Source organism: Camelina sativa, chromosome 11 (genome assembly GCF_030686135.1).
Source record: "Camelina sativa cultivar CO46 ecotype springtype chromosome 11, ASM3068613v1".
In the NCBI taxonomy this organism is placed as follows: domain Eukaryota; kingdom Viridiplantae; phylum Streptophyta; class Magnoliopsida; order Brassicales; family Brassicaceae; genus Camelina; species Camelina sativa.
In genome coordinates, this window is record NC_141890.1 from 19,719,345 (window position 1) to 19,743,247 (window position 23,903).

A 23,903-nucleotide genomic window follows, 5' to 3' on the forward strand; every position below is an offset into this window, starting at 1 on the left:
CACAGTCACAATGATGAAGAATATCATTTGATTCATCCTATATATGTTGGACAAAGTTTAATCATTGAGACATGCATGCCTAATATGAAACTCAAAATTTAGTAAGCGGTATCTCTACCTAGTAACAAACCAAAGAACAGAAAAAAAATGAATTCTATTTTCATGGTGACTAGGGTTAAGACATCCCGATCCTTGTTGATATCGGAGAAATCAGCCACAAAATTATACTCAATCAAAGAGTAAAAACAAGTCAATATTAAATTTTGAGGATTGACAATAATGATATATATTCGAAAACGAACACTTTATTGTATCATGTCAATAACCTTGACATAATTAACTTCCAATCTCAAAAATATGATTTTGATAATTATAACATTAACAACTAGGAAAAGGTATATCACAAGCTGCTAAGACTTTTTTGGCAGCCGTAATATACTGACCAGCCGATGGATCTTTTAAGTAATCACAAAAACATGATTGTTGTTCTTTCATTTTTGCGCAACATTCCTTCGAAAGTGGGGTTTCAGTTGTTACCGCAGACTTGCATATTTGAAGATCTGCCAGAACACATGCTGCTTTCTTTTCTTCTCATGGAAACAATGTTTTGGTTAGAGCTAAAGACGACATAGTGAAGGCGATGAATAAGAATGTAATGAACTTCATGTCTTGTAATAATAGTTACTCCCTTCTATGTTCTTCTATCTCAACTGTTTGAAAATATTTGAGATTTTGATTATGAAATATTCAAAGGATAGTGAAAATATATATAGAGGGTATGTAGATATGGACTAATGTTTTGCAATAGTGTGCTTTTTTTTTTGAAAAAATATAATGTCTTTTTTCATTTGATTTATATTTAACGTTCTAATCTATGTGATACAATTATTAATAAAAATGTTTGTTAACATAACTGTACTTTTTAAAATGAAAGTGTATTCTTTGTGGAAAAGGACAGTGTCTTGTGACTTTTTATTTTAAGTTCAGTGCATATCATATCTATGCGGTACAATTATAGATGAAAGAGTGTATTACTCTAAGCTAAACTAAGTGTGTTTTTTTGTTGGGTAAAAGTTAGTGTCTTTTTTTGTCTTTATATTTACTTTTTAGTGCATTTAATATTTATGTGATCTAACTATTAATGAAAATATGTAAAACTAGCAATTTTTAAGAGTTGTAATGTTTCAGTTTGTATTTGTTCAACTTTCATTTGAGAATCAATACTTTTTGTTTTAGTGTCAATTTGTTTTCTATATAGACCAGTTTTTTTGTTATGTAAGTAACAAGTTTTAGATAATTAAAGTTTTATGTTTCGTTCTTGTCTTCTTTGAAAGAAAAAGAGATTAATTTTTTTACTTCTTAATGTTTCTTAGTTCTTTGAAAGAAGATATTGTTGTGAAAGTAGAGATACTCGAAGGATGTATTCTCTTGTGTTATTAATGATTCAATCGAATAGTACATTATATAGTAAAGGATAAAGCCCTAAGTACAATGGGATTCCTAAACCGACTTAGAATAAGAGAAGGTGGCCAATGGGCCTTATGGATTTAGACATATGAATGGGCCGGTTATGGAGATCCACTCCAAGTGATTTACAACACTCCCCCTTGGATGACATAACCGTGCAAATGCTAAGAGATCACTGTAATACGCTTGGGGATGCTGCCTCATTAAAACCTTACCAGGAAAACCCATTGGGACAAAACCATGGTGAAGGAAAAAGAGTACAGCACGCATTACTCCCCCTATTCCAAGCATCACTAAAAGTCCTTAAGTCTCCGCATTCCAATCTGGTGCGTGAGCTTCCTGAATGTCGATGTCGGTAATGATTTGGTGAAGAGATCGGCTGAATTGTCGCATGATGGAACTTGTACCACTTGAACTTCTCTGGCCTTTTGTAGTTCATGTGTGAAGAAGAACTTAGGTAATATGTGCTTCGTCCGATCTCCCTTAATGCACCCTTCCTTGAGTTGTGCGATGCAAGCGGTATTGTCTTCATATATGATAGTCGCTTCCTTGTCATCGGCCATGCCACAATCCGACCTGATATGTTGAGTCATTGATCTCAACCACACACACTCACAGCTGGCTTCATGCATAGCCAAAATTTCTGCATGATTAGATGATGTGGCCGCTATGGTTTGCTTCATTGAACGCTACGAAATTGCTATACCACCGTGCGTAAACACATAGCCGGTTTGAGACCTTGCATTATGTGGATCAGATAGATAACTTGCATCAGCAAAACCAACTAAACCTTCTTTGTTATAGTTAGTATAAAATAAACTCAAATCCAACGTTCCTTGTAGGTAACGCAATATATGTTTGATACCATTCCAGTGCCTTTGGGTCAAACACGAACTAAATCTTGCTAGGAGGTTCACGGCAAAAAAAATGTCTGGTCTAGTGTGGCTAGCCAAGAATATTAACGCTCCTATAGCACTGAGGTATGGCAATTCCGGACCGAGAATTTCTTCATCATCCTTCTTTGGACCGAATGGATCAATGTCCAAATTTAGGCTTCTCACAACCATTGGGGTAGGCAATGGATGAGCCTGGTCCATATTAAATCTCTTGAGTACCTTTTCAGTATATGCCATTTGATGCACAAGGATTCCATTATCTATGTACTCAAGTTGCAATCCCAAACAGAACTTAGTTTTACCTAGGTCTTTCATTTCAAACTCTTTCTTGAGATATTCAACTGTTTGGGCGATTTCCCCTGAGGTTCCTAGGATATTCAAATCATCCACATATACTGCTATGATTACAAACCCTTTGTTTGCAAACTTCTTTATAAAAATACATGGACTGATGGGATCATTCTTATAGCCCTCTTTGGCTAGGTACTCACTTAGTCTATTGTACCACATACGTCCACTTTGTTTCAGTCCATAAAGGGATTTGTTTAGCCTTATGCAGTATTGTTCTCGAGAACCACTCTTATCTTTGAGCTCAATACCCTCTGGTAATCTCATATAAATTTCATTATCCGGTGGACCATATAAATATGCGGTCACTACATCCATTAGCCGCAAATCAAGTTTTTCTCTTATAGTCAGACTTATTAGAAATCTAAAAGTCGTTGCATCCATCACAGGGGAGTATGTCTCCTCATAATCTATTCTAGGTCCTTAAGAGAATCCTTGTGCTACAAGCCGTGCCTTATATCTCACGATTTCATTATTCTCATTTCTCTTCCTTACAAAGATCCATTTGTGTCCAACTGGCTTTATATCGAATGATGTCCTTAAGATCAGACCAAACACATTTCTTTTCTTTAATGAATTTAACTCCACGTCAATGGCTTCTTTCCATTTTAACCATTCTGAATTTTGAGTGCACTCGAATATAGATGTGGGTTCATGATCCTCATTTATTTCAAGTGCTACCTTGTATGCAAATATTTCATCAATGTCGACATCTTTTTGGTTCCATTGAATTCCAGACATGATATAATTTATTGAGATCTCATTATTATCAATACCTTCAGGACCTTGAGGTTCAGCGTCTCAAACCTCATTCGATACTTTAGGATTTGCGGCGGCCATGTCTATATTTTCCTTAACCTCGGTTTGATTTGCACCTTTCTTAGATTTTCGAGGGTTCTTACTTTTGGAACCTATTGGTCTACCATGTTTCAAACGTGCCTTAGACTTTGTAGCAACTTGATTGTGTTCCTTTTGAACATCAATACGTACTGGTGCATTATAAGCTGGTATGTACAATTTTATAACTCTCTTTGGGTCAGCAAAGAAATCTGGCAATTGATTAGCTAGCTTTTGTAAATGTATAATCTTTTGGACATCTGCCTCACATGCTAGAGTCCGAGGATCTTGCCAATTTAAGGATGTTTGATTCCATGATAATTCTTTGATCTCTTTAGTTACTTTGACTGGTGATGGCCTTATAATGAGTTTCCCTTGTGTACATGCTATACACGTGAGATTTTTAGGGATAACTCGTCTCTCTTTAAGAGTGTGCCCATTTGAATTTAAGAGTGTGCACATAGGGTCGATGCACTATGTGTTAAGGTTTAGGGATTGACCGTTTTTCCCCGATGCAAGGTTGTTTTCTGCGGACGAGATTAAGTTAAATGCTGCGTTTTGGGTTAGGGAGAACCCTTAAGTCGTGTTTTTGTCTCATTCGACGAGTTCAGCCGTTTTGAGAGAAAAGAAGGGAGAAAAAGTGTTCTTGATTGTTCTTGGTGATTTCTGGTGTTTGGAGGCGTTTCCTGTAGAGATCTGTAGTTGGGGTCATTGTAGGAGCTTCCTAGGAGCGTGTTTTTGATTGTTTAAGGTTCAGAAACTTCTTGGCAAAGGTGAGTGCATGACCATGGCCTATCTAAGCTGGAGATTCTCTGATCTGTTTGTTTATGTGTTGTTATGCTTGTTAGAATGTTGTATGAGGCGCTAGGAAGCTTTCTTGTGTCTTGGGATCGACTCTTGTGTTTGCAGGAACGGAGATCCGGCGAGAAGCTTCGGGGAAAAACGATGCTTGGAATGTGCGTCGGTCGATGCAGTGCGAGGACGGCACGGCTTGACCTAGGAGCATCGGTCGATGCCATGTGGAGGCGTCGGTCGATGCCACTAGGGTTTTTCCGCGTATTGTCGAGCATGCGTCGATCAATGCAAGTGGAAGCATCGGTCGATGCAAGTGAACCTTGTGTCGACCGATGCATACCTTGTGTTGGTCGATGGTTGTCCATGTTGGTGTCGGTCGATGCAAGCCTTGTGTCGGTCGATGCAGAGCCTGGTTTGTTTGTTGGTTGTTGCTTGATGGTTAGAGTATCTCTATTGCTTGTGTGTATAGCCCAGTAGATGGGAGGATTGCCTTATTGAGTGTTTATAAAATACTCATGCATCGCAATTTGTATTTGTGATGCAGGTAAAGGCAAAGTGTGATCGTGGAATCAAGGCAATGAAGAGGAGGATGTTGTAGTGGTTCGCTTGGTTATCTGGCTTCTGTTAGGTTGCTAGATTTGAGTCCTAGAATGTTGTTTAGGATTGTTGGTTCTCTGGTTTATGCTGTTTGGATCATTAGTTTATGATTTACAATTAATGTTGGTCATTGGATTATTATTGGATTATTGTTTGGATATTGGTATCTGTTATTTCCGCTGTTGGTTGTGGGTGTGGTTAGGTGGCTAGTGGATATGGGACCACTAGTTATAGTTTATTATTATTATTATTATTATTTATTATTTATTATTTATTATTTAAAAAAAAATGGGTCGGGTCGTTTCAGTTCGATATCAAAGCCCTTACGGTTCTAGGTTTGGGTTCACTTAGCTTTGTGTTTTAGATGTTTGGGATTGCATGTCTTGATTGATTATGTGAGTTAGTCAATTGTGTGTGGCATGGAGTCCTAGAACATCCTCTTCGAGCCTACAGTGTGATTCCACGGTGAGTTTTGGTTTTTGTGTTTTTGTATTATGTTAAGATTGCTTGTTAGCCTTTGTTCTTGGAAGTGCAGTGGCTAAAGGTGTTTGAGTTGTTTTTCGTGGACGGGGACGTGGTCGTGGTCATCGTCAGGTGGGTCCCGAGGCCAGCGAGTGTGTGGTCCGGAGTTCCACGAGGAGGTACATCAGAGGGTCACAAGCGTATCAGGAGGGACCAGAGGGGGTTAGCCGGTGAGCGTACCGGGGGTGCTGGGAACCCAGGTGTGGGGTTGCAACAGGTGGAGCCCAGGGTCGAGATGATCGCATGGCGGATCTGTTGGTGTACTGTAAGAGCGGTTACCGAGAGGGGTACGAGTGCAGGCTCCAGTTGTGCCGCATATAGCGAGGTGCAGCCGAGGGCTGTGGATGTTGAGGACTTTCCATATTATGTTAGGAGGATGGAGCAGTGGTAGATGACCGATACGAGATTCTTCGCGAGAGGTATCGAGCCTAGAGAGGCGGATAAATGGACATATGTAGTTGGAGCAGATATTTCTCTGTTTGGTGGGTAATCCAGTTGGATATTAGAAGTTGTGTGGGTAGGTGTAACATTGTAATTTTATACTTGTACCACGGGAAGTACCTTTTGTCGAAAGATGTTTATAGTCTTTAAGGATTGTTGCTCCTGAAGGGATGGTGGTTTTCCCAGAATAACGATAGCTCGAGGGGCTGTGAGCTCCGAGAGTGGCAGAGGGGATGATGTTCTCCTGAGGGGATGATTAGTCCTCTGATACCGAGATCTTGAGGATTTTGGTCCAAGAGTGAGACGGTATAACTCGAAGACGGTGGTCTAAGAGTGAGATCGGTATGATTCGAAGGTTGCAACCTAAGGATGGAAGAGTTGGGAGCAAGTTATGCCTAGGACGTGAGTATAAACATAACAACTGAAGGTAGACCTCGAGAGTGTGATGGTGGTTTAATCTCGGGTTTTGGATGTGTTGACCAGTGGGTCAGGGTTTTATGACTGGAGCGGTCATGAATGTGTGGCTGTTGCGCCAGGATTGTGCGGCTGGTGGTGTTGGAGTCCCGGGAAGGGGAGTTGCAGCTGGTATGAGCCGGGAAAGGCATGTTTGCTAGATACATAAGTTCACGAGAAGCTTTCATGTGAGGATAAATTAATCGTTGCGACCATGTTGGATGAAGTTCATTGGAGATGGACAGGGTTGCTAGATTCAAGGTTTTGGTAAGCTTGTTGGAGGGAATAAGTCAAGTGGTTTGAGTTAGCGGCCTGCAAAGCATTTGATGCGGTGAATCAGAATATGCGAACGTATGGTACTTGTTTGTTTTATTACGCTCGTATTGATGATTTGCTGTGGAGAATTGCTAAGCGGAAAGTTAATTTTGGATTAATCCATCTTGAGGAAGTTTCCCTTAGAGGCAAGTTACTAGAGGTTCTTGGACTGGCAAGAGGGGTTGATTTTCACATGGTGGTGAGTTGATGTCAGCATACTTGATTATTAGTCTAGTAGAGCTGAGGAAGTAAATAGAGGATTCTTTCGTCTTATCACTTCACTGTGGGGGGCGTCGGTGGTGTTCGTCAAGTAGAAGGATGAGGTATGGGTTTATGAGTTTGTGGTGTTGCCGTTTGGGTTGACTAACACGCCAGCAGCGTCTATGAGATTGATGAACAACGTGTTTCAGGATTTTTTCGGACGTATATGTCATCATTTTCATTGAAGACATCCTGGTTTCCTTTAAGAGTCATGAGGAGCATGCAGTGCATTTGAGAGCAGTTCTTAAGAAGTTGCGGGAGCAGAAGTTGTTCGCTAAGTTGAGCAAGTGTAGTTTCTGGCAGCGGTAGATGGGTTTTCTGGGTCATATTGTGTCTACATATGGGGATTCTGTAGATCCGAAGAAGTTTCAGGTTATCAGAGATTGGCCTAGACCACAAAATGCCACAGAGATCAGGAGTTTCCTTGGTTCGGCAGGTTACTACAGGAGGTTTGTGCAGGAGTTTGCGAGTAGAGCACGTCCTATGACTAAGTTGACAGGGAAGGATATTCCTTTTGTTTGGTCACAAGAGTGTGAGGAGGACTTTGCAAGCCTAAAGGAGATGTTGACTACTGCTCCGGTGTTGGCTTTGCCTGAGCAGGGGGAACCCTATGTGGTGTATACAGATGCATCCAGATTTGGTTTGGGGTGTGTGTTGATGCAGCATGGGAAGGTGATTGCCTATGCTTCGCGGCAGTTGCGGAAGCATGAGGACAACTATCCTACTCATGACTTGGAGATGGGTGTTGTAGTTTTTGCCCTGAAGATTTGGAGATCTTATCTTTATGGTGCAAAGGTACATGTATTTACAGATCTTCAAAGCCTGAAGTATATATTCACTCAGCCCGAGCTGAATTTGAGGCAAAGGCGGTGGATGGAGCTGGTGGCGGATTATGATCTGGAGATAGCCTACCATTCTGGTAAGACTAACTTGGTTGCAGATGCCTTGAGTCGGAAGCGGGCGGCTTCGGCTCAGGAACAGGATATGGAGTCTCTGGTAGAGGAGATCAGTGCGTTGAGCTTGTGTGCGGTTTCTCAGGAGCCGTTGGGTTTAGTTGCAGCTGATAGAGCAGATCTGTTGAGCAGAGTGCGGTTGGCACAGGAGAAAGATTTGGGGCTGGTGAATGCCTCAAAGGATGTTGATTCTGAGTATCAGGTTTTGGCTAATGGTACTATTCTGGTGCATAGGCGGATTTGCGTGCCCAAGGATGAAGAGTTGAGGCAGGAGATTCTGAGAGAGGCTCATGCTAGCATGTTCTCTATTCATCCAGAAGCGACTAAGATGTACCGAGATCTCAAGAGGTACTATCACTAGGTCGGGATGAAGAAGGACGTGGCTAGTTGGGTTGCGAGGTGCGATGTGTGTCAGCTAGTGAAGGCTGAGCATCAGGTACCAGGTGGTTTGCTGAATAGTCTTCCCATTCCAGAGTGGAAGTGGGATATGATTACAATGGACTTTGTGGTTGGGTTGCCAGTGTCCAGGACGTTTGATACTATTTGGGTTATTGTGGACCGGTTGACTAAGTCAGCACATTTTCTGGCCATTAAGAAGACTGATGGAGCAGCGGTCTTGGCTAAGAAGTATGTGAAGGAGATAGTCAGGTTACATGGGGTGCCAGCGAGCATTGTGTATGATATGGATTTGAAGTTCACTTCGGTGTTCTGGAGGGCATTTCAGGCAGAGATGGGCACTAAGGTGCATATGAGTACAGCTTATCATCCCCAGACAGATGGACAGTCAGAGAGGACCATCCAGACGTTGGAGGATTTGCTGAGGATGTGTGTATTGGATTGGGGTGGCCATTGGGCAGATCATTTGAGCTTGGTAGAGTTTGCTTATAACAACAGTTACCAGGCGAGTATTGGCATGTCTCCTTATGAGGCTTTGTATAGGAGGCCGTGTCGTAAACCGTTATGCTGGACTCAGGTGGGGGAGAGGAGCATGTACGGGGCAGATTTTGTTCAGGAGACCTCAGAGAAGATTCGGGTTCTCAAGCTGAACATGAAGGAAGCTCAGAATCGGCAGAGGAGTTATGCTGATAGGAGGAGGAGAGATCTTGAGTTTCAGGTTGGAGATAGAGTGTACCTCAAGATGGCCATGTTGCGGGATCCGAACAGGTCATTGACTGAGACTAAGTTGAGTCTGAGGTACATGGGTCCGTTCAGAGTGATTGAGCGTGTTTGACCAGTGGCTTATAGACTGGAGTTACCTGAGGTTATGCGTGCATTCCATAAGATTTCCATGTTTCTATGTTGAGGAAGTGTCTCCGTGAGGATGATCAGTTGTTAGCTAAGATTCCTGAGGATCTTCAGCCTAACATGACTTTGGAGGCGAGACCAGTAAGGGTTCTCGAGAGGAGGATCAAGGAACTTTAGAAGAAGAAGATTCCTTTGATGAGAGTCCTTTGGGACTGTGATGGTATTGAGGAGCAGACTTGGGAGCCTGAGGCGAGGATGAAGACAAGGTTTAAGAAGTGGTATGAGAAACAAGCCGCGACTTGAGCTTGTCTAGCCTGGTCCCATCTGTAATCCGTGGCTGGAGCGGGAATGAAGTATTCCAGCCCATCTCTTTTGTATACTTGGTCGCTTGGGGTAGTTGGTTGTGCGACTAAGTAACAAGATGAGGTGGTGCTCGGGGTACAAAATTTTCTGTGAGGCGGGGTTTTGGAGGAAAGTTTCCTGAATTAGGAGTTTCCAAAAGTGGAAAGTATTAAAAATTGAAAGTTTTATGTGAGTTAAAATTTGTCCATTTTAGTGGAAGAAGTCGTGGAGGGGCTTGTGTGGCCTTATTGGTGGACTTTTTAGTCATTGTGTGGCCTTAGTGGCAGTCTTTTGAGACATTGTGTGGCCTTTGTGGCGGGCTGTTTAGCCAGATGTGTGGCCTTTGTGGCGGGCTGTTTAGCCAGATGTGTGGCCTTTGTGGCGGGCTGTTTAGCTAGATGTGTGGCCTTTGTGGCGGGCTGTTTAGTCAGAGTGCCTATTTAGGCGGTCCTTCGGGACAGATGGTCATTGTGACGGTCCTATTTAGGATATTTGTTTAGCCTTGGTGGCGGTCCTGTTTAGGACATTTGTTTGGCCTTTGGGGCGGCCCTTGTGCAGTGAGATGATCCATGTGTGGTCATGAGGTATCCCAGCGAGGGGATATGTGGTTGGTAGGACATTGAGATGTCTTACGTGAGCCACGGGAAGTAAACCTGAATAGGGATAGGACTCAGACGTGTTCAGAATTGTTTGCTCGCGACTGTTGGGGGGACTTTGGTTCTCCTAGTACTGCCATATTCGGAGACTTTGTGACTTGGGAGTATGGTTGGTATATCGACTTCGGATGACGATCCGGAGGCGCACTGTAGGGTGATGATCCGAGAGACGAGTATTGGATTTTTCCTTATACAGTATGGCATGCGGGTTTAGGTCCGATGAGGAGCCAACATTATGGCATGCAGACTTAGGTCTGATGAGGAGCCAATAAAAACTCAAGGTCTAGGTCTCTGAGTAAAGGAAAGTCCAAAAGTCGAGAGCAAATAATGCCTGGAGCGTGAGTCTATCGCCTAGAGGTGACCTTTTGTAGATCAGTCGGAAGAGTGCGGGCTGTGGAGACGGTAGCACGGGAGTCCTTGGCTGAGTATTGTTTGAGATTCGAGGACGAATCTAAACTGGTGGGGGAGATTTGTAACATCCGCGAACCGAAATCTCGGTTTAGGATTGCATTGGTCGATGCATTATGTGCATCGGTCGATGCAAGGTTGTTTTCTGCGGACGAGTTTAAGTTAAACGCTGCGTTTTGGGTTAGGGAGAACCCTTAAGTCGTGTTTTTGTCTCATTCAACGAGTTCAGCCGTTTTGAGAGAAAAGAAGGGAGAAAAAGTGTTCTTGAGCGTTCTTGGTGATGTATGGTATTTGGAGGCGTTTCCTATAGAGATCTGTAGCTGGGGTCGTTGTAGGAGCTTCCTAGGAGCGTGTTCTTGATTGTTTAAGGTTTATAAACTTCTTGGCAAAGGTAAGTGCATGACCATGGCAAAGGTAAGTGCAAAGGTAAGTGCATGACCAGATCAGAAGATCTAAGCTGGATATTCTTTGATCTGTTTGTTTATGTGTTGTTAGGCTTGTTAGAATGTTGTATGAGCGTTAGGAAGCTTTCTTGTGGCTTGGGATCGATTCTTGTGTTTGCAGGAATAAAGATCCGGCGAGAAGCTTCGAGGAAAAACGATGCTCGGCATGTGCGTCGGTCGATGCAGTGCAAGGACGGCACAGCTTGACCTAGGAGCATCGGTCGATGCCATGTGGAGGCGTCGGTCAATGCAACTAGGGTTTTTCCGCGTATTGTCGAGCATGCGTCGATCGATGCAAGTGGAAGCATTGGTCGATCTAAGTGAACCTTGTGTCGACCGATGCATACCTTGTGTTGGTCGATGCTTGTCCCTGTTGGTGTCGGTCGATGCAAGCCTTGTGTCGGTCGATGCAGAGCCTGGTTTGTTTGTTGGTTGTTGCTTGATGGTTAGAGTATCTCTATTGCTTCTGTGTATAGCCCAGTATATGGGAGGATTGCCTTACTGAGTGTTTATAAAATACTCATGCATTGCAATTTGTGTTTGTGATGCAGGTAAAGGCAAAGTGTGATCGTGGAATCAAGGCAATGAAGAGGAGGATGTTCTAGTGGTTCGCTTGGTTGTTTGGCTTCTGTTAGGTTGCTAGAGTTGAGTCCTAGAATGTTGTTTAGGATTGCTGGTTCTCTGATTTATGCTGTTTGGATCTTTAGTTTATGATTTGGAATTAATGTTGGTCATTGGATTATTATTGGATTATTGTTTGGATATTGGTATCTGTTATTTCCGCTGTTGGTTGTGCGTGTGGTTAGGTGGCTAGTGGGTATGGGACCACTAGTTGTAGTTTATTATTATTATTATTATTATTATTATTATTTATTATTTAAAAAAAAAAAAACGGGTCGGGTCGTTTCAGTTTGCAGGTCAATTGGTGGCAACTTGTCCTGTGGGAAGGTTGTTAAAGGGTGGGAACCAGGTTCGAGGAACGCCTGGCGCACCAATAACCTACTGGTGGATTGGGATATCAACAGTGATGGGTTATGATCAATGTCCTGCAGGGCCAGCTTGGGATCCGTTGGGCAGGCTAGCGGGGGGTTAGCAGCGTCCACGGACAGTCTGTTGGGACAGTTAGCGGGGGGCTAGTGGGGTCCGCGGGACGGGTTGTCATATTCCTAAACCGACTTAGAATAAGAGAAGGTGGCCAATGGGCCTTATGGACTTAGACATATGAATGGGCCGGTTATGGAGATCCACTCCAAGTGATTTACAACAGATATAACTTTTCATTCACCAATTATATTTGAGCCCCATATGCATTAATCATATTTTCAGTACTGATCTTAGTTCGTAGTTTAAAGGTGTAAAACAAAATTTCAAGTGAGGTTAACTCCATTAATAAGATAGGAAGAATCAAACTCTTACTTAGTTTCAAATAGAAGAGAATTAAAGCTTGATGTATATTAATTATAATTTTTTTTTTAAGTAATCCATAACCAATCACCTTGTAAACCGTAATCATTATGACAAAAGCAATTACGAGAGAACTAATCACTTAAATATATAAAATCCGTTTTTTCTCTCGTCTTAGGCGATTCCTCCAAAGCCACCTCTTCCGCCAATACCATTTCATAATCTGATCACGGGGCGTAGTTGGCTTCTCTGGTGTCGATCGACCCATGTTTTCCTGTTTTTTTTTAGTTTTCAAGTTTCTGCTTTTTGTATAGATCAATAACATGGGCAAAGTGATTCTCATGACTATCTGAATCTTATTATTGATTTAATATTTCATCGTCTTTCTCTCTTGTCGAGAGTGCATTTTTCCGATCAAAATTTGGCAATGGTGTCGGAACAGTGTCGATGTCTTTCAGCTATGGATAAATCCAGGCGACTTCTTTTGTTAAAATTCTAATTCATTTGGTCTCCAAAACCATCAAAACCATTGAAACATGCTTTTTATGGTGGTATGATGCAAAGTCAAACAAACATAAGCAATGATGATCAGATGGTATGCAAGAGGTTTCAATTCTCTTATGTTGTTGCAGTATAAGAGATGTCAATCCATAAAAGGTGATTATACAAGCACTTATGATTGTAAACTACTTAGAACAGTGATTCAAGTTAAGCCAAGTATGATTATGAGTTTGATTACTAACAGCCTAATGACAATTATGAAATGCAGAATGTAAACTACTTAGAACAGAAATTAAATGCAAGATAAACAAAGGTAAACAATGCTGAAATTAGACTAAACAGTGGCAATAACTAGATAAATGCAGTGAAACAAAACTAGAGAACAAAGCAGAAATGAATGCAATGAAACAGGAATGAAACAGAATGTAAAACAAACAACCTGGATGATGCTCGATCAAGCACTCGACCGTGTGTGTGGTCGAGTGGCTATGTCGAGTGGTGAAATACGAAGAACATAAGCAATTTTAACAACTTAAACAGATTGAAAAGCAATGAAACAAGACAATATGCAATAACAGACAATCAATAAACAAAGTAGGCTCCTAGAGATGGATTTATGGACTGGTCTTCAAGCTATGGCTATCTAAACTGATCAACAAACCTCAATCAACATGAGCTATCTCTAGACAATGACCTTAAAGACTTACTAATTCACTCTCATGACAGAAATAATCAAGTTTAATAACATCCTAACCCAACTCTCATTGGTGAAACCATACTAAACAAGCTTTAAAGATCCGGATCATTATTTGTCAAAAACCACCCTAGACAACTAATCTCTTAGGCTAGGCACAATAATCTCCAGTATTAGCTTTATCTAACAACCTAGACATTGGTATGATGAAAGGAAGCTTAAGATTTGTTCTTAACCTCTGAGTCTAAGAATAGCTTAGAGGACACCTAATCTGGCAGAGATCTATGAATAAACAAGCTTGATTAATCTAAACAACAATAACCCTAAACTAGCCTAATCCATCTCTAGAACCCTAGCTCACTACTTAGATGAACAGATCATGGTGATGAAATACTCAAACCCAGAAAATGATGAACCTAACATGATGAGAAAGATAAAAGAAAATCTTTAATTTAATACAAAATATCAAACCCAGATTCTCAACACAGAGAAAGTTATGAAGGTTACAAACTAAGAAAATTCTGGAAAAAGCAAGAACAAAACTGGCTAATGATGCAGAAAAATAAATAAAACCCAAAAGGGATAAAATCTAGGTTTGAGGTGGCACTAGATATTATTCTCTGCCTATTCTGAATTGTGGGCGGTCATAGAGTACAAAGAGTATTTATAGGATAAGAGGGAAGCCCTAGATTAGCTAACAGACAAAACACTTAGGCGGCTGGGTGTGCTCGACCATATGCTCGATCGAGTGCATGGTCGAGTGCCTTCTTCTTCTATTTCTCCACTGGTCAAGTCCATCTTCTCACATGGTCGAGTGTGGTGGTCGAGTGGCCTCTGAACCTTGGTTTTCTTCTGTTTAAACCTTTGTCTGCTTCAATGGTTGCACTCTATGCCTCTTCAGCTCACTTACATGCTTCTTGGGGTCCAAATCACTTGTTTATGCATGAAACAATGCAAATGAAATGCAAATCCTACTCTAATGCACAAATATAGCTTAAACTACAAAATAATGACAAAACTAGCTAGTAAATCATGCAAAAATATAAATAACCTATGGTGAAATACGGTGAAATATATGCATATCAACTATGAACCTCTAAATCGATCAAGGATTGTCAAATCCAGATTTGGGATCTAGGTGATCAAATTACAAAATCGAAGATGGTGGAATACGACTATGGACTAGTCATATATACGGAAGTCGTCTAATGCCTATATCGAAGATTGACATCTCGGTTCCATGTTCAAAGAGATTAAAAACTCTCTACATCGGTGATATTATTCTCTTCCCTTTCTTGCTTATTTCTTTTTGTATTAGGAAGACGTGGTTGAAAATCAAAACTAGATATCTTAATCTTGAATTTGATGATGTGATTACACTTCCCCAATCCGACCAAATTGTTGCTCCCATTAAATATTATATTTTTTGTGATGGAATTATGGCCGCACCAACTTGGCTCCTGTTGCATTGAGATGTCGAGTTATTATGTGGTTCTGGTTAAATATTAGAGACAATATTTGATTAGTATTGAGAAAATTTGGTGAATGAGAAATGCATTGGTGATTATTAGATGGGAACCTATTACCAAGAGAGGATCGGGTACTTGGCATGATACGATATAAATATATGTGATCTTGTTGAAGAAAATTACAAAGACGTCGAAATATTTCGAAAGACCGTTTTACGGAAGTTTTGGTGTCACTATGTCTAATATGAAGTTGGAAAATAATGAATGTTTTGATCGGTTAGCGAATAAGGCTATTTTACGAAAAACATCGTCAAACTCTCTTCTATTGTATTTTTTTAGTGTACGGCGCATATATTTGCATATGTAATAACTGTGGCACAATAATTCTGTATATGTCTCTGTAATAACTCTTTCATTTTAATGAAATTTGTTTTTGCCCAAAAAAAACCATAATCATTATGACTAATGCTAATACAAAAAAACAAAAGAAATTATCAAATATCAATAAAGCAAAACAGATTATCTAGGTCAATACTATGATTTTTATTTATCCGTAAAAATGTAACCAGAAAATTTATTAGATAAACAATAATTGTTGATTATAAATAGATAAACACAAAAGGGAAGCGTCCTCCTTATGTAACTAGGGTTTTAATGGAGAGTCTCACCCAGTGGAGATGGTCTTATTATGTAACTAGGGTTTTTACTTGGCTATCACTATTGACACATAAGAAGGAGATGAGCGATTCCAAGAAAATGACATGCAAATACGATTCAAACCAGCCGATCCTTATCCTGGACCTGATTAGATCGATCTTGGAGCGCTTGAGCTTTGTTGATTTTCATCGAGCCAGATGCATTTCTTCAGGATGGTACTCGGCTTCGAAGTCATATATGCATCAGTGTAATAAACCCAACAACTCCATGGATCATCCACTTTCCAAGCGAACATGTGGAAAGCAACAACGATTCATGTAAGTTGTACGATCCTCACGAAAAGAAAACTTACATAGTAAGAGATCTCGGGTTTGATTTGTCTAGGAGTCGTTGTTTGGCCAGTTCTGGTAGTTGGTTCCTTATGCTAGACCATATATTTGAGTTTCATCTTTTGAATCTGTTTACTCGTGTGAGGATCCCTCTTCCGTCTCTAGAACCAACCGATGTCAGCGATATTGGAATATGCAATGCGGTTTTGTGGGTAGATGAAGAAAACAAAGATTACTTGGTTGTTTGGAATATTGGTAGCCTTTTTGCATATCACAAGAAAGGAGATCATGACAACAATAGCTGGAAAGCATTTCAACCTTTAAAGAATCGAGGCTGCATCGATATGGTGTTTAAAGAAGGCAAGCTTTACCTTCTTAGTGTTACTCGAAGGATAACTGTTTTCGATTTCTCCGGTAATGATTTTCCAGTGGAATGTGCAACTTTTCGATTTATGCGGTATGATGATTATCCCCTCCTTGGAAAGTGTCATTACAAGCTCGCTGTGACTTTGTCTGGAGAAGTTTTGAGTATTGTTGATCAGGTGAAACGATATCCTACGACGACCGTCTACAAGATGGATCCCAAATGGTCAAAATGGCAAATGATCAAGTCTCTAAAGAGAGAAACATTGATTTTAGATCTTGGATTGACGGTTGAGAGGAAAGTTATGAAAAATTGCATCTATTTTAGTAACGATCAATTTCGTAGATACAAAGAGATTAGTCTATGCTATGATTATTACAATAACGGTATTCGCATCTACCATATGCGAAGCGGTATTGTGGTCCAAGTGTTTGAACATCTTATTGCTTCCTCGACAATACTTTTCTAGGATGCTCGTTGGTTTTTGCCTACTTTTGTTGTAAAAGGGTTGCTTTAAGACTATCAAGTTTTGTAGAGGGCATTTCTCTTCCGCTCATGTCACGGGTTCAGTTCAAAAATGACAACAGCCTTTCGTATACAAATGGCTCAGAAGTATGGTTGGAGATGGTGCTTATCTTCCTATTTCTCATAGTTTCTTTTATATGTTGTCGAACAAGAGTGTTGCTAGTAGGAATAATAAGTGTACTATTTCATTATCTAACGTTTTCTCAACGTTCCATGTTTAAATTATGGATTATATCATTTACAATTATGGATTATACATGTTTGTTCGAGATGTGTTTAGTATCATCAACATATCATGAAGTTGATTTAGAGCATTTTCAAGGCAATTAGGCAAATATAAATTAATGTCAATAAGATGAAGAAAGAGTACTATAAATTAATAATCCTGAGTTCAAGGTTCTTGATCAAGACAAGAGTAAAAACAATGATGCAAGAGAGTTGAAGGGTACACTCATTTTTTGATCTACATTCACTTGACGAAGTAAGGAAGGTCAAGAACGTAAAGAAGGAAGTAAGCCCAAGTCACCCCAGAGATCCCTCCAAAGAAGAACCCTCCTGTGAACTTAGCCCATCCCTCAGCCGTTTGAAGCTGGTCAGGCTGCTTCTTCCGCCCGGTCAAAGTCAAACTCGGTGCGATCGACGGCTCTCCTTCCTTGAAAGAAGAGATTCCGTAGATGGTGAGGCACATGCTGAGGATGATGACAAGCCCAGCCGCGGCTAAAGAGCCGGCCTGACCAGCGTAAACAGTGTTCCTTAATGGACCAGCCTTGACGAATGGACCCACTAAGAAGAAACCATGAGCTAGACCCACTTCGACACCACGGAGGAGCGGGTTGACAGCAGTGCGGTAGCCAGGGAGGTTGGAAAGGTACCACGCGATCAAGGGACTAGATGTCACGGGAGTTTCCAAGCTTCCGATGAATGGATCACCATTGATTGGTTGAACCACTTGGAACGTAGGCTGCCAATTTGCATATTAATTTTTAGACCACTATACATAAATCACAATTGCATATGTTATTCTTTTAACTCCCATAGAATCATCAAAGACTTTTATAGATTATACAAAACATAAACTAGAATATGGCCAATCTACGAAACTAGTGGTACTATTGTATGTCACATGAGTTAATTCACACTTTGTGTCCGATGATTAATAAAAATATACCTTGTCGGATTTAACAGCTCGGACGGTGAAGGAAGAGACTCTTTTGGTTGGAGAAACACCGAAGGGAGCGCCGGAGATGCCCTTGGGAACGGCGAGGCGCTTCGCTAGAGAAGTGGAGGAGAAGCTGCTCCTTAGCTGGCTGGCCATTGGAGATGCACTCGCTGCCATTGGTTTTGTCTTAGTTGTGTTCTTCTTCTTATGAAAATAAAATAAAAAAAAAGGGAATGGGAGAGTATGTGATGAAGAAATAAGCAATCTACGAAACTTGAGATTGCATTTGCTGATGTGGCAGGACAGAGGATCTGGTTCTTGTGGCTCTTAAGCCTCTATGTGTTTGATGTATCTGATTCTCATTGGATGTTATCTTATCCACTTTTTCTTTTTAATTTAATTACTTTTTAATATATTTGTGAAAAATATGTCTTTAATTAATATAAATTAATATAACTCTTAAGAGTATTATATTGTATAAGATGATTTTAACATTTGTTTTTAAATAACCTTACTTAAAACTAAATAATATATCAAAAAAAACTTTTTTGGTACTGAAATATTAAGGCGATCGGAGATTTAACCGCTTATAATTTAGTTACCAATAAAAAATGAATGACTCAAAAAAAAATTAATCCCTCAAATAAATAAATAAAATAGTTTGAAATTCATCCCAAATAGTATCTCAGCGGGACACTAAATATTAAACCCGTTAAAAAGCGGACCTTGCGGGCATAGCACAAACGGATTGCGGGTTTTAGCGGATTATACCCGTGGATTGGCGGGTTGGCTCGCGGTCTTCAAATATTAAATAAAAATATATATTTAATATAGATATATAACTATTTTTATATAATTTTAAATATATATCTTTTAAAAGTATGTGGTGACACAAATAATTTAATGTAAAAAATTAAAACATCTATACAAGATTAATATAAACATTGATTTTATTAAAAATTGTTTTTTTAAATTATTATTTATTATTTTTATTTTATTTTAATATATTTTTTATTTATTTTATTTTATTTTTAACATATTATTTAGGCATGCGGGCCAGCCCGCTAACCCGCTGAGCTTAGCAGAGCGAGATTGGATATAACTTTATGTTCGCGGGCTTAGTGGATCGGCCTATTGCGGTCCAAAAAATAGAAATTGCCCGCTGCAGATAGTCCAAATGAATGTGGGCCGGCCCATTTGATACCTCTAAGGTGGACTGTAGAAACTCTTCTTAAAATGTAAAAACTCAATCTATAAATCTAGTAAACAATTAGGTATTGGAGCAAAGAACAAAATAAAAATATAAGTAAACCCAACATTCACTAAAACTTAAAAGAGCCTGAACGACGTCATCTAATCCTCCGTTTATTTCAGGCTTTTGTCTTATAATGGGCCTATAAAAAAGGCCTATAAGGGTTTTTGGAACTAAAAACAATACATAGAAGAAAGCAAATTAGGGTTTTGGATTTTCTAAAGCGCAGTCTTAGCCGGAGGAAGAAGGATCTCAGAGAAGAGAAGCTCCGTCAACCGTCGCCGCCATGGGTCGTATGCACAGTAGAGGGTTCGTTTCTTCTTCCTATCTGATTGGGAATTTTAGTTTGAATTACAACTAAGTTCTCTAATAACTCCGTATCTGTTTTTGTGCTCTGTAGTAAGGGTATCTCAGCATCTGCTTTGCCGTATAAGCGTCCACCACCGGCTTGGGTCAAGATAACATCTCAAGATGTAAGCAAGATTCTTATTTAGATTTAGATTTAGATTTAGATTTGTTTGGCACCGAGCATAGGCCTTAATCATAGTTTAGGTGACGAGTTGAGAATCATTTTCATTTAGTATGTGAGAACAAAGTATTGTAATCTTGGAGAAGCTCTTTTATCAATCATAGGGGAAGGTTCCTTTTGGAGATTTCATGTGTTTGCTTGTCTCTCTCCTTGTGATGTTACTTGATATGGTTTTGGGAGTAACATGTTTAGTCTAATTGATCATGATGTTTGTGTTGATGTATTGATTTAATCTGTTGGTCCTGCTCTCTCAGTTACATGATGCGGCTTTAAGAGTAATGTATTTGATGTTTGTGTTGATGGAACCATATAGGTTGATGAGTCCATTTGTAAGTTTGCAAAGAAAGGTTTGACACCATCTCAGATCGGTGTCATTCTTCGTGACTCTCACGGAATCCCACAAGTGAAAAGTGTTACCGGAAGCAAGATTCTTAGAATCCTCAAAGCTCATGGTAACCTTTTTTTTTGTTATCCTGTTTAGAGTCTTCTTTAGTGTCTTTTTGCTATAGACTAAAACATTCAAGCAAACTAAAAGAGTTATTGTAACTTTGATTTAAGGTCTTGCTCCCGAGATCCCTGAGGATCTTTATCACCTTATCAAGAAAGCAGTTGCTATCCGCAAGCATCTTGAGAGGAACAGGAAAGATAAGGATTCTAAGTTTAGACTGATTCTTGTAGAGAGCAGAATCCACCGTCTCGCTCGTTATTACAAGAAGACCAAGAAGCTCCCTCCCGTCTGGAAGTAGTAAGTACTTGCAAAGAGTTTTCTTAAAGATCTCGATGGTTGATCATATTACTTTTGAATATTGATCCTACTTCTTGTTCTTGCCTTTGCAGCGAGTCTACTACCGCAAGCACACTTGTGGCTTAAGAAGCGCAATACCATAGCATTTGTTTAGTTCCTTGAAGAACAACCATTTTCATATGGATCTTTATTTCCAACTTTGTTCAAGTTACTTACAATGAGATTTTGATTTGGAATTCTTATTTTTTTGTACGCAGAAAACAAACTTCATTAATTAAAAGCTTCTCACACATTTTAGTGTTTAATAGCAGCATGGATTGTGAAAGATAAATTTCTTTTATCATATGTAAAGAAATGAATTTGCTTTTGTTGAATCCACGTGAGACACGTTGTGGAGACGTTGCTTTAATTTTGTGTGGTCAAATAATACTCAAAATCATTTTACTATTTAAAAAAAAAATAAAAAATTATAATAAATAAAAGTCCTATTTGATAATATATTTATAGTTTAACAGCATAATTATATTTTTGGTCAAAAAAATATATCTCAACAAAAAAAAAACCATTAAGAACCCTAAAAAAAGGTCATTAAAACGCAACATACCAAAAAAAAAAAGTGAAGCTCTTGAAACTTCTCTTCTTTTGCTTGTGGTTTAGGTTTTGAGAATTGAGAGCAAAAGAAAAAACGAAGACGCGTCAAAGGTGAAGTCATATAAATCATCTTTGCACCTTTCTGGGTTTCGTTTCAACCTTGCAAAATTTTTGTGGGCTGCTTTTAGTTTCTTCAATTTCTCTCTAAAATTTCGTTTTTTTTTAGGTTATCTATTTCATCAATTCGTTTTGGGTTTATGTGGTTCTTTCAAAACCCTAACTAAAATCGTATATATGGGAGTTAAAGGTTTGATCTTTTTGCCTTGTTTCAGGTATTGAAATGTGTCTATTGCTTCTTGCTTCTTCTGGTTTATGGGTTCCTGCGACGTGTTGAGAGTGTTGTTTGGTTTAGCCGTCTGGTGCATTGCTTATATAACTGTTGCAATCTTTGCATCTTTTAGAATCTTTCACTCTATTTGTTCAATTTGAAGAGTGTTTTTTGTGGAGGTTTGCTCGCTAGCTACAATGGGTTACGCTCAGCTTGTCATCGGTCCAGCAGGCAGTGGAAAGGTTTTATATATTATTATATGTCTATGTCAAGTTAGTTCTGTAAAGTAGTTTCATCGCTTAGATTTGACTGAATTGTTTTTGTTCTGTGTTTTGGATCTATTCAGTCAACTTATTGCTCCTCTTTGTATGAACACTGCGAAACTATCGGTCGAACAATGAATGTTGTTAACCTTGATCCTGCTGCGGAAATCTTCAATTATCCTGTGGCTATGGGTGAGTCAGTGAAGTTTCCTCTAATTCAATTCCCTTCCTTGAAGGAGTTTTGAGTGGCTTCTCACTTTCTTGGTTTCATTGAATGCAGATATCAGAGAACTTGTTTCTTTGGAAGATGTCATGGAGGAGCTAAAGCTTGGTCCTAATGGCGCCCTCATGTATTGCATGGAGTATCCTTTACTTGTTACATTGACAACTTGAGAAGTTTACTGGTTTTTCACAATCGGGTCTTGAAAAATTGTTAGCTTTTATATATGAAAACAAAGAATACATAGGTATCTTGAGGATAGGTAAATTGTTCATGATATGTTCTCTCGCAGTGGAAGAGCCTTAACTTACAATCCATAGGTACCTTGAGGATAGCTTGCATGATTGGGTAGATGAAGAATTGGAGAACTACAGGGACGATGATTACCTTATATTTGATTGTCCAGGTACATACATGATCAATGAATTTATCTCTCTGATATTTGTTAATGTATGTAGTTTCTTTAAGCCGTTTGTTAGGTGTTTGCGTATCAATACTGGATAGAAGTTGATAAGAAGCATCCCATCTATGTTTTATCTCTAAATTCTTTGAAATCTTTGTCTTGTTAATACAGGTCAGATTGAGCTGTTTACACATGTTCCTGTGCTCAAGAACTTTGTGGAGCATTTGAAGCAGAAGAACTTCAACGTCTGTGTTGTTTATCTGCTTGATTCACAGGTGTCTATATAAGTTTTATTTCCCCTCTACTACTTACTCTTATTATAGTGAACCATTTTGTGTTGACAAGAGATAAACTTTGTTGGATCAGTTCATAACAGATGTAACCAAGTTTATCAGTGGTTGCATGTCATCTCTCGCTGCAATGATCCAGCTTGAATTACCACATGTCAACATCCTCTCAAAGATGGACCTCTTGCAGGATAAAAGCAACATTGATGAGTATGGGTTCCTATTCTTTCGTTTGCTTTGTTTGTTGGAGTTTCGGTATTCTAATTTGCTTCGGTTTTTTGATGACTTCAGCTACTTGAATCCGGAGCCTCGCACATTGCTGGCAGAGTTAAACAAAAGGATGGGTCCTCAATTTGCAAAACTGAACAAAGCCTTGATTGAGATGGTATCGTATATGATTGGATTCTTGCTGTTAATGTTGACTATAAAAACAAGTAATTCGATTTCTTGATTGCATTTTTGGGTTGTGGTTATTTAGGTGGGAGAGTATGGGATGGTGAATTTCATACCCCTTAACTTGAGGAAAGATAGGAGGTAAACTATTTCCTCTCAGTTCATTCTTCTAATTAGCTTTATCCAATCAAAACTAATATCACCATTGCTTACTATTGGCAGCATTCAATATGTTCTTTCGCAAATCGACGTTTGTATTCAGTTTGGAGAAGACGCTGATGTGAAGATCAAAGATGAGGATGAGGATGAGGATGAAGATTTTGGTGACGATGGTCCTGATTCATAAGTTGTGTTCGGTTTCTACGACTTTTGGCTTGAAATCTTGGTCTCATTGCCCTTGTCAGAGACCAATGAGTTTGTGAGAACTACTTTACTGCTGACTATCAAAAGCCTTAAATGAGAGACTTTCAAAATTGTCAGAATTTCTCAAATCAAATTATCAATTCAGTTGCATTTTAAATCCAGTTGGAGCCTTAATGCCAGGATTGGTCGGGCTAAGGTCATTAGTGTAACAAACTTAACCGAGTTCACTATCTGCGTACTTGCGCTCCAACATTTTTGAGGAAAGCCTACAAACGCACGTAATCTAAAGAGAGTGAGTTCCAGTAAAACCGTAATGCTTGTCTCAAACCAGATCAAAAACATATAACACCTAACCGGTCATTCAAGTTCCTATGACATATCACCCTTTTTAACAGTTTTATGTTCAACAATCAACCATGCCATTCATTCCATGCAATCTAACATATGA

The 23,903-nt window shown here is 39.5% G+C and overlaps 3 protein-coding genes and 2 pseudogenes across 6 annotated transcripts; 3 read left to right on the forward strand and 2 right to left on the reverse strand.

Moving 5' to 3' along the window:
• Positions 1-378: 378 nt before the first annotated feature.
• Positions 379-666, reverse strand: LOC109127458 (non-specific lipid-transfer protein 2P pseudogene; annotated as a pseudogene).
• A 15,015-nt stretch (positions 667-15,681) lies between these two features.
• Positions 15,682-17,113, forward strand: LOC104723885 (F-box/kelch-repeat protein KIB1-like; annotated as a pseudogene).
• Positions 17,114-17,278: 165 nt separating this feature from the next.
• Positions 17,279-18,445, reverse strand: LOC104723884 (photosystem I reaction center subunit XI, chloroplastic). The gene is made up of 2 exons (XM_010442324.3): positions 18,091-18,445; positions 17,279-17,883 (listed from the first exon to the last, which is right to left on the reverse strand). The coding sequence occupies exons 1-2, from the start codon at positions 18,256-18,258 to the stop codon at positions 17,392-17,394; spliced, it is 660 nt and encodes a 219-aa protein (XP_010440626.1). The 5' UTR covers positions 18,259-18,445; the 3' UTR covers positions 17,279-17,391.
• An 897-nt stretch (positions 18,446-19,342) lies between these two features.
• LOC104723883 (small ribosomal subunit protein uS15y-like) lies at positions 19,343-20,899 on the forward strand. The gene is made up of 5 exons (XM_010442323.3): positions 19,343-19,642; positions 19,734-19,806; positions 20,176-20,314; positions 20,421-20,607; positions 20,700-20,899. Exons 1-5 carry the CDS (start codon positions 19,620-19,622, stop codon positions 20,731-20,733), a joined length of 456 nt encoding a protein of 151 aa, XP_010440625.1. The 5' UTR covers positions 19,343-19,619; the 3' UTR covers positions 20,734-20,899.
• A 213-nt stretch (positions 20,900-21,112) lies between these two features.
• On the forward strand, positions 21,113-23,612 carry LOC104723882 (GPN-loop GTPase 3). 4 transcript variants are annotated; one of them, XM_010442318.2, is made up of 10 exons: positions 21,113-21,309; positions 21,531-21,768; positions 21,873-21,981; positions 22,070-22,151; positions 22,330-22,415; positions 22,584-22,687; positions 22,779-22,909; positions 22,991-23,084; positions 23,178-23,233; positions 23,315-23,612. In XM_010442318.2, exons 2-10 carry the CDS (start codon positions 21,724-21,726, stop codon positions 23,436-23,438), a joined length of 831 nt encoding a protein of 276 aa, XP_010440620.1. In that variant the 5' UTR covers positions 21,113-21,309; positions 21,531-21,723; the 3' UTR covers positions 23,439-23,612. The 4 variants fall into 4 exon arrangements, with proteins under 4 accessions (XP_010440620.1, XP_010440624.1, XP_010440621.1 ...); XM_010442322.3 differs by having other exon boundaries at positions 21,130-21,309; positions 21,706-21,768; XM_010442319.3 differs by having other exon boundaries at positions 21,203-21,424.
• The last annotated feature ends 291 nt before the right edge of the window (positions 23,613-23,903 follow it).